This window comes from Etheostoma spectabile, chromosome 15 (assembly GCF_008692095.1).
Source record: "Etheostoma spectabile isolate EspeVRDwgs_2016 chromosome 15, UIUC_Espe_1.0, whole genome shotgun sequence".
NCBI lineage: Eukaryota > Metazoa > Chordata > Actinopteri > Perciformes > Percidae > Etheostoma > Etheostoma spectabile.
Genome location: NC_045747.1, coordinates 10792666 through 10806546, shown reverse-complemented (window position 1 = coordinate 10806546; position 13881 = coordinate 10792666). Strand labels below are relative to the sequence as shown.

The following is a 13881-nucleotide window of genomic DNA, read 5'->3' as shown; positions in this document are numbered from 1 at the left end:
TTACATCAGAACAATATGCAGATACAAAATGAATCAAAGCAGAAATTGGCCACATCCAATGGTAAGAGAAGGACCTTTGGTGTAATTTAAGGTCACAGAGTAGAATTAAACAGTAATGTTTTCAGTGTGGTGTTAGCGGTTAGTCACCTGATTGTAGGACACGCTTCACTTCAAGAGATTTTGTGTAATATGGGCTCTATATTTTGCTGAAAACTTTTCAAATATGTGGCCAATGTTACTAGTGTTGAGACATAAAAATGGGGTCAGAAAGAGTTGAGAAACTCTTTATTTTTTCTCTGTCGTAGCTCTCATTTTGACAAACCCTATCTCTGTTTCTCTCTCCCTTTCAACATCCCTCCTGCAGGACACTACCGAGCACTGAGTCTGGTTAATCATTGCTCCTACTTGGTGCTAAGTTGCAGAAAGTGGTGCAGGCCCACCGGTGTGTTAGAAAATGTGTTTGTGGGAAGCCGTATAATCAAGAGCATGTGCTCACCCACATGCGTGTCAGCCTCTCCACTGTACCCGGACACATGCTTAAATGTCATGCACTCACAGAATGATGCCTAAAAACTTTCTCTGGTAAGAACTTACACTTACAGTACAGAGGTTTAGTTTAACAGAGTTTGATGGCCAGTCCGGTGTGATTGACATAATTTGGCTGTTTTAATGCTATTAGTGCAAAGCATGAAGAGAATGTGCTTTTAACATCCTAATGAGCTATAACGGATCCTGGAGTTCTTGAATCAAAGCGGACATCTCATACCAGATATGCTTCTCTGTTTTAAGCCACCTATGTAACTGAGTACATCAAGTTTAACAGCAGTGGAAACTGAATTGTGACTTCAACATGTCTGATGGCGTTAGGAGGAAAAGAGTCAGTGCTGTAATCTCAGCTGGACTGGGCCTGACCTGGCGTCAGGCCAGAAAAGAGTTGTTCTGATCCCTGAGGCGCCCAGGGCAATCAGTCAGTACTACAGCTAATGCTAACTGCATCCTGTGGTCATTACACTGAACAGGCCATTAAGAAAGTATGGCTCTTTGATATAGATATCATCTGGAAGTCTGACGTCCAGTAGAGCTTTGTAATATACGGAGTGGATACTTACATTGTAACTGGAAGCATCTGGTGGCTAGTTCAACCCATACTTTAGAAGCTTGTTGACATGTTTAGTCGAAACGTACACTGCCGGTCAAACGTTAGGGGTCACTTACAAATTTCCATACCACTCCATTATAGGCAGAATACCAGCTAATCTGAGTGGGTGGCTAATTTTTATTGCAATATCTACATTGCCCATTATCAGCAACCATTCATCCAATGTTCCAAAGGCACACTTTGTTTACTAAACTGATATCATTTGATATGTGATGTCACAATAAAAAACTAACTAGAAAAACAGTGGAGAACCATTTTGCAATTATGTAAGCACATAATGTAATCTGAAAACGGCTGCCCTGGTTAAAAAAACAATGCCACTGATCTCAGATGGTATTCTGTCTACAATGGAGTGCTATGGAAATTTCTAAGTGACCCCAAACTTTTGACCGGTAGTGTGCACTAACAAAACATCTGAATTTTGAGTGGAATTCAGGCTTTCTTAAGGACATGCATTACATACTGTGCATCTGTCATGACACATTGTGCTCTTATCTCTTGAACAAACACCATGCCCCTAGTAAACAAAAGCAATTCCAAACATATCAACACAAGCCCATCCTCCTCCCTGCCACAAGACTAGAACGGAATGGAATTTGAAACGTTTTAGCCAAAAATGTTTCCATGGTCAAGGTGTTTTTTGCAGAAACGTTTCAGATTTCGTTCCGTTCTCTTGCTTCAAACCAAATCTCTCTGTGGGAGTTTGTGCCATCGATCAATAGACAGGTGAGTGACCTCTGGCACACGCTGACACACACTCGACCAAACACTGAGGCTTTAGCTGAAGGTGGACAGACAACTGTGAGTTCCTGGGTGAGTGCAGCTTGGCTGAGCCACAGCTGTCTTATCATTGGTACAAACAGCAATTCCTGGAGGCCATGTGTTTGATGTTTTGGACATGTCTAGTTTTGGCTAGCCCTCCTGCTGCATGTACACCTTGCTCAAATCTTGTTGTAATTATGACACAGCCTTTTCCTGTTTTGGTCCTCATCTGTTTTGCATGGCCGCATACCATGAGCCAAGGTAATAAGTAGTGCGTTTGCAATGAACTTTGATGGACTGTGTGTCTTTGTGTCATTCAGGCTGTGTGGCGAGCGTAAATAAGCCCCCTTATGAAGTGAAAACTCTTCCCCTTCCTGCAGTATCCCATCCCAGCACCAACAGCAGGAATAAGGGATGTCACGGCTGTTTGTCTTTTCAGCAATGCTGATTGTCTCCTGCAGCATTGAGGTAAGTCCCGAGAGCATGCACAAACACTCACACAAAGAGGTGCATATACATGAATATCCATTTTCCCAGAGGCCAACAACCTCCCTGTAAGTCTGTGAACTCCATTAGTCACTGGCCTTAACAGTGTGGGGGTGGCTGTTGTTTCTTTTGCTCTGCTGCCTTCTGAAACAAGCCAGAGAGTTGTGGTGTGGAAGCCTATACAAACTGTCCCCCTTTTTTAATGACATGTTATTATAGTGTACAATAGATCAGCTTGTCCATACAGACAACGCATTAGAGTGATACACAGCTTCGTCTTGATGGATTATATCCCCATCCTAAAGATGACTTGTTTGACAGCTACATTGTATATATGAATTGGAGTAAAACAAATTAATACCAATTCAGTTAACACACTTATTTTGCCTTGGTTTGTGTGAGGCAAATAACCTTCATCGTGTAACTGGACTTTGTTGTTGCATGTGTTCCACCGTTTTCTTAGGTGTCTCCTGCTGTTTCTCTGGATAAGTTGAAGGAGAGTTGGAAACTATACATGGAGGAGTGTGTTCGCAACAACAGCCGAGACCCTCCAAGCAACGGTAAGCTTAACATACTTTAGCTCATTTTCAATGGTAAAACCTACAGTAACTTTTTAATTTTAATTTTTTTAGGCCACTTGGGTGCCAGTGGAAACAAGCCATTAACACAAACCTGGAATATTATCATGTTCTACATTTAAAATGTAGGAAAACTTGTTAGCATACAGTTATGGCATTTAGAAACGGAGTAACATATACACTTTTATTTTGAGTTATGTCACTGGCCACCTGCTGAATGTAAGTGCAATATTCTCGCCTTTTACCTCTGTTTTTGTTCACCAAAAATTGTCAGTGGGTGTCACCTTTCACACACAAGCAGTGGTGAGCCACTGGTAAAATAAAATTGTTGATTTTAGGCATTGTAGGCATTAAAGTTCTTATGGAAACAATGAAGTGCAACTTTATAGTAACTTATGTTAACTTGATTTCTAAGAGAGTAAATATGAGATATGAAAGAGATAAATATTTTTATACATGTACATATTTTATTTAATTTGCATTCACAGAGAGAAAATCAGCATTTAGCTTCATCTTGTGTTGCAGTGAGAACTATCTAATGCAGAAGTGCTGATAATGATTCGGTCAAGCGCTGTCACCAAACCGTTGTAAAATCACTCTGCTTGCAGCCGCTCCCAGTTTTTTCATTTGTTGCACCGCACTCTCTACTTTCTGGCTCCACCCACAGTGTTTAACTGTATGTCAAACGCTGCTCTTCAGTTGCATTATGGTCTGTTAGCTTGTGGAATAGAGGCGAAGACCAGTGACGTGCCAACTTCATCAAAAGTCTGCTTCCCACACTGCACACAAAATCACCCCTCCTCAGCAGCACTCATACATTTGTCCTGTCACCCCATAAGTGTAACGTTGAATTAGCAGACATAGAGGAGATGGGACGTTATACACCTGAAATTCCATTTGCCCAAACACTAACAGCCAGCACTGTTTGCAACCTCTGTTGAGAAGATAAAAGGTATGGTAGAAGCAGAATGTCATCTATGGAGTACTTTACTCTGAAGTCAGATGAAACACCAGGATGTGTACAGGTAATGGACGAGCAGCCATCACTTCAAAGATGTTATTCCATGACCACAACTCCACTTCAAGCCACAGACTTAAACAAAGCACAGCGTGTAAGGGCTGTAATTGTATGAAAAAAATTTAATTTATTGGCCATTTGTTTTTATTATTATTATCGCCAGGCCTCGTGTGCAACAGGGAGTTTGACAATTACGCCTGTTGGCCAGATGGACTTCCCAACACCACCGTCAGTGTGTCGTGTCCGTGGTATCTGCCGTGGCACCATAAAGGTAAAGTACATGTGAATTAAGAGATACACACTGTATGGCAGGCATGTGGCCCTGTCCATAAAGACTGGATTGTCTAGTAACTCACAGAGACCTTGTGTCTTTGTGTGTGTTTAGTTCAACGTGGCATGGTGTATCAGGCATGTGATGTAAACGGCCAGTGGGTAACTATAAAGAATACCAGTGAGTGTGACTCAAATGATCCAAGTCTGGTAAGAAATGTCTCCCTTGTTATTCTTCCTGTAAGGCATTTGACAATACAAATAGACTATTATTTTATCTGCTTAACTCATTTTAAGAGCACAAGCAATACTACACTGTTAAAACTGAAGCTACTCCTCTTAAATAAAGGAATTCAATCTAAAATGTGTTTGTCTGTGTTTTAATTTGCAGCAGTACTATGGCCATATTCGGATCATGTACACAGTGGGCTATTCCTTATCACTGGTGGCTTTGGTGTTGGCACTTGGCATCCTTATATTCTTCAGGTAATAATGATTTTAGGCTGAAATAATTGCTAAGAAAGTATCAGCAAACAATTCCAGCTGATCTGCAACAAACACAGCAGGGAGGGTGAACATTAGATTTGAATGATAATTTTGGAAAATATGCTTCACTTTCTGGTGGAGACTTAGAGGAAATGATTGACAGCCAGAGCAAACGGTTAGCTTAGCACAAAGAGTGAAAGCCGGGGGAAACAGGTAGCCTGGCTCTGTCCAAAGCTAACAACATCTACCTGCCAGCACCTGTAAATTAACTCTAAATTAGCACATTATATGTAAGCATACAATTACATTTGCTGGCTATTTCTTGACTCTGAACAGTAACTTCCTGCAATTTCTGTTGGTTGCCTGGCAACATCTCCCAGCCAAGAACTAGTCTGGTTTATTATCACCTGTAAAAGAGTGAATTTGCGTTTTTTAAAGTCTTTGTGGTGAGCTAAGCTAACCAGCTGCTGCAGTATATTTACCATGCAGACATGACAGTGGCATCAATCTCCTCATCTAACTCACAGTAGGAAAGTGAATAACCCTATTTCCCAAAACCTCAAACTTTATCCGTGACTATCATGTAGACCATTGTTGCCTCTCGTTCGTCAGGAAACTGCACTGCATGAGGAACAACATCCACATGAATCTGTTTGCCTCGTTCATCCTGCGAGCGCTGTCTATCCTCATCAAAGATGCTCTGTTGGAGGCCAACATCCCATCGCAGGACCTCAGCAGTGACCAGGAGCAGGGATTCCCCCAGGCATCAATGCCTCCAGTGGAGCTGCTGGTCAACAATGAGGTCAGTAGTGATCTGCTCAACAGCAAGCTATAAAGGGGAGTGTTTCACAAGCTAATGTGTTTTTCTTTAGGGGAGGGTAGTTGATAAAGTAGAGTATTGCAATTTAAAAAACTGAAATATACCATTTACCTTTCCTCTATGTACAATCCCTAAGGACACTCATAGCTGCACAACCCTGCAGCCATTGTGTTTGTATACCCTATAAACAATATGTACCAATACCTATTATTAGTAGTTAATGGAACCAATGAGCCTTTACAGTGAAAATGAACATCTCTAAATCAAAATTAGGATTTTGGAATGTAACAAACTCCAACACAAAACTTTGTTTAAATGCTTTTTATGTCAAATTTAGAAAATTGGAACATAATACACAGTAAAAGATAGTAAGCTAGTGGTGAGTGAAACCAAAGCAGAGATACAGACACAGAGCTGTGGCGGAGACAAAGTAGCGCACTTTTCAATTAATTAACTTGATGTGTTATCAAGCAAATGAAACGCTGATACAGATAATCTGCAAACAACGTCCCGATAATCTGTCAGGGACGATAACTGGTCCATCCCTAGGGCATGATAATAGAATATAAAAACATCATACATTAGGTCTATCAAAGTGACTACACAACAACTATGACCTGGATATGTGCTACCATAACTACGATTTGTATGACAGTATACAGTACAACTCTATAAATAAGTAAATTGTACATGGTATTTCTGTGAAAATGTAATGTTAACCACAAATATAACTGTAGCAGCTAATTATTCATAACGGGGGGGGGGGGGGGGGGGGGGGGTCAACCACATAAATTGATGTCTAGAGTGCTTGTGTTTGTGGGTCACAGCTAGCTGACACTGGGTTTATAGTTGCTGCTGTCTGAATCCTGGTGACAGAATGAGCTCCCACCTGCAGCAGCACAGATCTCACCAGTCACATCCCTCTCTAAATAATGTTTAACATTAAAAAACAGCTTGATATTTTATCACGTGTGAAAGAAACTTGTTTATAAATGTATTTAAATGTATAAATTATTAAAGAGCTGCTGTTTTGCAGACAGTGGTTAGCTGTCGCATCGCCATGGTGATGATGCAGTACAGTATCATGGCCAACAGCTACTGGCTGCTGGTGGAAGGCATCTACCTCCACAACCTCCTGGTCATCACCGTGTTTACAGAGAGGAACTACTTCAAAATCTACCTGTGCATTGGCTGGGGTGAGCTGAGTGTCTATAAGTGTGTATTTGTGTGTTGTAGTGTGTGTTTTTGTGAAATAATAATGCAAGGTGCTGTATGATGATGAAATTAAATGAGAGCGGATGAATGGCTGTAAGGTTGGAGTACAACATGACTGCTTTGCATTTAGACAGCTTTTATTTCTTTCCAGGTACCCCGTTACTTTTCCTCGTGCCCTGGGTGATAGCTAAATACCTCTATGAAAACCAAGAGTAAGTTTCCACAGCGCTTTACCTCTCTTCCTCTCTTCTTCTCTTTCTCAAATCCCTCATTCCTTCCATCAGACCCATCAGACAGCTTTGTCTGACAGCACATCATATCATCATATTCCAAAAAATGGCAGATAGTCTTTCTCTTAAATTGAAACTCATCAATTTAACAGCCAATTTAACAGGAGGCAGTCCTCTTCTGACACAGGCCCATTTTATCGTCTGCAGGATGCCAAATATGGAAACTGTGTCAGAACAGCAGTTGCGTTTGCACATTTTTAATATTTCATGTTCCCAAACCTTATTATGCAACCTCTTAGAGTCCAGCCTACACACTTAAGGACACATTGTATTGTTATCTAAAACTTTAAAAAACCCATGACGGTGCCCGTCAGTCTCTCACATTTCATCATCCAGGGAGAGGAAAGCTTTCTGCTTCTGCAGAACTGCAAAACAGTGAAACAAAATGTGTAACTGAGTGAGCCTTGTTTGAAAGCATGTGAGGTGTTTCTGGTTGTCTCTGACTGATCTTTGCTCCAACACTTTTCTCTTTCAGGTGCTGGGGACAAAATATAAACATGAATTACTGGTGGATCATCCGCTCCCCGATTCTGGTGGCAGTTGTGGTAATTTCCCCTTCCTTGCTCTCATTCTGTTGCTGTCTACTTTTTTGTCTTTACATTTTTTGCAACATACTGTAAGTTTCTTATTTTTTTGGCATTGAAAATACATTGACAAAAAAACTGCAGTTACCCGAAAATACCAACATATTCACCCACCACTCTTTTCTGTATTTCCTGTTTTCATTCCATTCATACACTATACAATATTAAACGCACCTCATTTATTCATGAAGTGTAAAAGGATTTCTGTCCTTTGGGCCAAACATTTGGGGAAACATCTTAAGGGTCAAAGGTGTTTGGATTAAATAAATATGATTTTTGTTACTATGCACTTTGACTAACCCCTTTCCATAACCGTGACTAGGCCCTATAGTGTAGATGTGCTCTACAAAAGGTCAGTTCTGACCTTTATATAGTCTAATTTTTCATGCTCTTATGTCAGGTCAGTTACACAGACATCCTGGCATTTTCCATGCATTAATCTTCCCTCTAAGTGGCCTGACTCTAACAGGAATTCCTGTGTTTGAGTTGTCGCAGAAATGGGAGGGTGGCTTCCCATTTCAGTGTTTCCCTCTTTTCCATGATCCCAGTATGTTTAAGGTGCACATCAGTAGAAAATTTCACTCAGTATTAAACACTTATATGTGTATGTGCCACTGCATGGAAAATGTGATTTTGCTATTGAAAGATCAAACATCAAAGTCTACACAAATATGAAATAACCCATACATACATATAAAGATACTCTCACATTGCAGTGTAAGCATATACAGTATATGGACTAGTTTTCTTATAATCTTGAGGACATGGAGATAGAGAAAGCTGAATTTCATCCATTATGAAACTTAAGTGGTACATACTATAATTTTGAGTTGTTCTTTTTGCTAATAAACAAAATGTATTAATACTACACATATGACTGGACTGTACAAATGAGCTCTTTTCACTTCCTTTGTTCAGGCACCTGCAGATTACCAGTAACAACTTTAATTGTAAATGTAAAGGTCATGCAATAAGTGATTACCATTTGAGGAATACCCACTGTTTCCTGAAATGCCTGCTGCTGTGAAAGAGTTCCCTTTCACGATGTGCTTTAATAACCATAAAGGGTTAGTTTACTCTGTAGTATTCTGAGTGTGTGCATTATGCTTGTTTTTCAAACACAATGTCCAGTGTTTTTGGGGGTGGCAGCCCAAGTTTTAGCGTGGTGTGTCTTAAAACCTTTGTTCATAAAACCAAACCTTCTGCATGGCTTTCCAGATCGGTTTGTTGTCCAATTAAAACTGTTGTTATCAACACCGGTGTCTTTGTCTTTCACAGATCAACTTCCTTATCTTCATCCATATCATTAAAATTCTTGTGTCAAAACTTCGAGCGCACCAAATGAGATACACAGATTACAAATTCAGGTGGGTCTAAATGTTAAAACTGTTTTTCTCTCTTTACGTTTACATAATTCTCTCCACTTATCCTGTCTCTGTCTCTCATCCCCTTCCTTCCATCTCAGGTTGGCTAAGTCAACACTAACCCTGATCCCTTTGCTGGGCATCCATCCGGTGATCTTTATCTTTGTCACAGACGAATCCACCAAGGCCACCATTGGATTGCGTCTTACCAAGCTGTTCTGCGACCTCTTCTTCTCCTCCTTCCAGGTTGGACTCTGAAAAAAAGAACTTGAACAAAACATCTATTTTCATTTTTGAGAACAAAGACCACACCGATTATGAAACAACTCAGCATTTCCATTTAGCTTAGTGGCTCCAGTAAGAGTTGAGGCATTATGGTTCATAATTCCCCCTGTATTTCCTGTACTGACACAAAATTGAAAAAGAAAGCATATAATGTGTTTGGGGGAGAGATAGGAGAACTGAGCAATGCAGGAGAAAATTAGATAAGGCATGCCGAAACAGGATAAAAAAGAAAATTTAAAGCACAGCCTTTGTTCTCCCATTGGAGTCAATCTTAACTTAAAAAGAAGTGTAAGACGCACTGTTCTGTAGCTGAGATTTACATTTATCTGCTAATCAAATCCAAATCTCAAAATTCACGCTATACCAAATTAACATAAAAAAGTTATTCATCTTGTCTAAGTGTTGTATTAGATGCGTGTTCAGCGATCCGTTCAGAAGTTGCTGCGTGTCTGAGTTTCCCTTCCCCCAGACAATTAAGAAGAGCTATATTTACTCATGTGTCAGGAGGGATTCCATTAACGTAATGTTCTGCTGTCTGTGCTGCTAACTGGCTGTGTCACACTGGGACATAAAGACAGCGACCTTTTTGCTGAGGGGACACAGATAACGTGTGTCAAGATAACAGCCAATCACCAGGGGATTGTCTTGATGAAGACAGCGACAAGACAACAAGCGCAGCCATGAGACTTTCAACTTAAGATACTCTAATATACATATGTTTGCACTCAGTGGTTTTGTCATAAAGCAACAAACTTGCAACTTCCTTATGTAACCAAAAGATGCACTACAACACGTGGTGTCAAGTTTTCATAAATTCAAACACTGGATTTTCAAAATAATGTGTGAGTGAATATTGTAGCTTTCATAAGTTAATGATAGGTGAGTGACTCACTTTTGGTTGTCTCCACAGGGTCTCTTGGTGGCCATCTTGTACTGCTTTGTCAACAAAGAAGTGAGTTTGCTCAATTGCATGACAAAAAACACTTTTGTCAACCCTGGCTTTACTCCTGTCATGAAAGTAATGCGGGAAATAAACATTTTAGATTGTAGATTGTGGCTTATTTCATTAGTGATCTTAATGAAGTCTGAGGGATTTTAGCTGAGAGAAAGACGATCAAAGTTTCATGTTATCAAAGGATCGGGTTTTCTTGACAAAAAGTTAGGAGATAACACCAGGGGCAAGTTCTTCTGCACAGTAAAGTACATAAACATGACATGTGATGTCAAGAAAGGAGCTCAGGAAATGTATGTTGTAAAATGCATGACTCAAACAATTTCCTATCATGAGCACAACAACTGTTGTCCTTTTGGTGACCTAAAGATACGTATAGAAACAACTACTCTGAAGGGACACTTCAGGTCTTCTTCCGTGCGCACGTATTGAAGAATTGGATTCACCACACAAGCGACTATACTTTTTAAGAGAACATGAATAATTTCTACCACATTATTAACCTCTGATGTCCTCTCCATCCTCTTCTCAGGTACAGTCGGAGATCCTGAAGAAGTGGAAACGCTGGAAGCTAGGGAGGAACATCGAGGAGGAATACCGCCACACCTACAGCAATACCCCAAACACGAAGACAGCTAGCCTGTTAAACCATGTCTCTCGACTGCCTCATCTCCCGGACATCGCCAAAACCTCTTCCCCGGTCTGTAGCCCTGAGGAGACGCACATGCTTGTGGCTGGATGCCACAACGGTACGGTCCACAGTAAGGGGGCAGGCCAGTGTGGCTCTCCACTTCACGAGGTGACCATCAGCAACTGCACCTTACTGGAGGACATCAACCTTACAGACAAGGTGCAGTGTTACGAGGGTCAGAGAGAGAACGTGGAGAGCCACCTGTGAAAGAAGTTAGAAACAAGAACTAAATAAAGAAACTTGGAGGGTGTTGAGCTCTCATCTGGCTCTGACATACTGCCCTGGGTGGCTGTGAAGAGCTGAGCGCTCTTTGCCTAGAGATTGGTGTCACTGGGAGACCGAGCGGTTCTAAGCCAGAGAACAGAGAATAATATGGCAGACTCCCACACTGAGATGTCTAACGTGCTGCAAGCGTCGTAAATGGATTTCTGTAGATGTTTGTTGGACAGTGAATTACACTGCTGCATGTTGAACAATACAACAATGGCATCTCAAGGCAGATAAGTCATGTAAAATAATAAGAAAAAAACCCTGAAACCTCAAATAGCAAATACAGCAACAAAACAAGAAAAAACAACAACAAAAGAAAAGCCTCTGCTCTTATTCGTGCTGTGTATCAAATGTGTGTTTTATGGTACTGGAGGTCAAAGGCAAACTGGACATTGAACTGCATACACAAAAAAGACCAAACAAGTGACTCAAAACAAGATGGTAGGGAACAGAGTTTTTTTTTCTTCTTTTTTCGCTTTGCTCTGATATTGGTAAATGGTTTCTTGTCTATACTGGCTTTGCTGAAAATGTACAGAAAAAGAAGAAATATTCTGTTGGCTGCACCTTATACAGTAAAGTGACTACCGTGTTGCTCAAGTGGCCCCATCCAGGGGACATTGGAAATTTGCAGCTGCTTACACCAGGTCATTCCTGGTGTACATGTAGACATTATGATAAAAAGGTCAAGAGATGGTATGGGGTGGTTTATAAATAAGCTAAAATGATCATTGCTTGACTAGGTGTTTTAAAATAAAAGTCTTTTTTATACACATACATAAGTCTAAACCTTCGATACTGCAGAGTGCTTCGTTTGTAACTGTGTAAATGTGCCAGGTGTATTTTCAAGAGGAATAGTTGCAATTCTGTGCCATTAAATGTTTTCTTTTCCCTTTGTCATCAAGATGTTGTCTGACTCACATGTGCTGGTGTACTATATGAAATTCTACAGAGCAGCCCACTCAACCCCCTGAGAGGAAAGCTGATTGGGGAAACTGTGCACTCAAATGAAGAACAAAAATACACAGCACATAGACATGACCTGTAAAGCTGATTTGGTGGAACATGTGTACGTTCAAAAGTTGTTTTAGGCATTCAACAGAAAACTCAGATTGGACAGATAGTCTAGCTGGCTGTCTGGATTTACCCTGCAGAGATCTGAGGAGCATTTTACCATGGTCACATACAATCCACTGGATCTTAGAATGCCAACACAAAGAAAGCTAAAGGTGATGGACATCTGGCTGAAAAAAATGAACATCTGACAGAATTTCCAGCGGCACCTGGACAATCCTGGAAAAACACAAGTTGTTGATATAAACTGCTTTACAGACAGTGTTTAATATTCAGCCTTATCCTGTTTGTCCAGGGGCTGTGAACACTAAGAACAAAACTCTGCACCGTAAAAGTAGAACAAAACCTTTTAAGCATTCTAGTAACAAAGAAACCTAAATTAGCAGCGGTACATCTGCTTCTGACTACATTGCATTTACTTTAAAAAAAAGGAAGCCTGCTGCTGTGCGTCAATTCATCTTTGAGTTGCCAAACCTTCTGCCAGAACTAACTCAAGTTGACTTTGTATGTGTGGCTATTTGCACAATGTTAATTTATAATTGTTAAATACTGTGTTTCTATATGTATGTTTATACAGGTGATTTATTTGATTGCTTTTAATATACGGTATTTCTTGGCATGTATGTGAGTGTAAGTGTGTGTGTGTATTTTTAGGTGGGTGTGAATGTGTGTAGTTTTAGTATATCTCATTGTGGAGTAAAATTAACCATAGGCTGCAGCCAGATAAGCGACAGGTTGATATAAACAAGTACAACTCACTTCACACAGAGCAGAAGTCGTTTTGACTTTCACTCTAACATATATTCCCAGATGTCATGCCTATATAAGGCATAAGGAAGACACAGCTCTGTTTTATTATGGAAGCTACTCTCAGTGTGATTCCACTGCCTCATGTTGTAGTTCAGAGCTAAATTAGAGCACAGCAGCATGTTTGTCGTTCAGATGATAGCTCTGTGTATTTACACTTCAGCCAGGTGCTGGTGTTGAGTCGTTGAAAAAATAAAATGACGCATACACTGCACTGCTTGCCCACAGGTGAAATTCCATTTTCTTGTTTTTCCGAGCCAAATGTTAGGATACTGACACAGTAACAAAGGAATGTTGTCAGTAAAATAGTATTCACTTGGGTATGTACAGTAAGTATGGTCAAAGAATTGTATTTCAAACTAACATGTATTTTAAGCTGTGACCATACATTTTTAAAGCCAGCAGCTTGGGTCACTCCCCTTTCTGGACCAACGTGTCTGTCTGAATGTATTCTATGAGGGGCCTAAATCAGTATGCTCCTTTTGATCTTCACTTTAAGGTGGGTATGTACAGTATTTTTGCTGTGAGGAACCAATCAGTAAAAGCTGACTGGGTTCCAGGTGTATACATTTTATCATATTGTGTCCACTTATAAAAGTTTGTCCAAATGGTGAAAGAATAAACAACAGTTTACGTGAAAGAGTGTTTTGACTTGGTGTGTCTTTTGTATTGGTGCACGTTCATAATGTTATTAATTAAAAAGAGAATGCATGTGCAGATCGACTTCTTTGGCTTGTTGATGTAGGCACAGTGGCTAGCTGGACCTGCTGGCT

At 40.4% G+C, this 13881-nt stretch overlaps 1 protein-coding gene across 3 annotated transcripts in view; it reads left to right on the top strand.

Moving 5' to 3' along the window:
• Positions 1-13308, top strand: part of gcgra (glucagon receptor a) — a 39478-nt gene extending 26170 nt beyond the window's left edge. The window contains exons 2-15 of one of the 3 annotated variants that reach the window (XM_032537608.1): positions 365-582; positions 2242-2389; positions 2871-2967; positions 4167-4274; positions 4389-4483; positions 4665-4759; positions 5372-5561; positions 6616-6775; positions 6946-7006; positions 7560-7629; positions 8947-9035; positions 9134-9278; positions 10228-10269; positions 10802-13308. In XM_032537608.1, coding sequence (XP_032393499.1) covers positions 2336-2389; positions 2871-2967; positions 4167-4274; positions 4389-4483; positions 4665-4759; positions 5372-5561; positions 6616-6775; positions 6946-7006; positions 7560-7629; positions 8947-9035; positions 9134-9278; positions 10228-10269; positions 10802-11167 — 1572 coding nt within the window. In that variant the 5' untranslated portion in view covers positions 365-582; positions 2242-2335 and the 3' untranslated portion in view covers positions 11168-13308. Of the gene's footprint in view, positions 1-364; positions 583-1597; positions 1886-2241; positions 2390-2870; positions 2968-4166; positions 4275-4388; positions 4484-4664; positions 4760-5371; positions 5562-6615; positions 6776-6945; positions 7007-7559; positions 7630-8946; positions 9036-9133; positions 9279-10227; positions 10270-10801 lie in introns of those variants that run through there. The other 2 variants (XM_032537609.1, XM_032537607.1) reach the window with 2 other exon arrangements.
• The last annotated feature ends 573 nt before the right edge of the window (positions 13309-13881 follow it).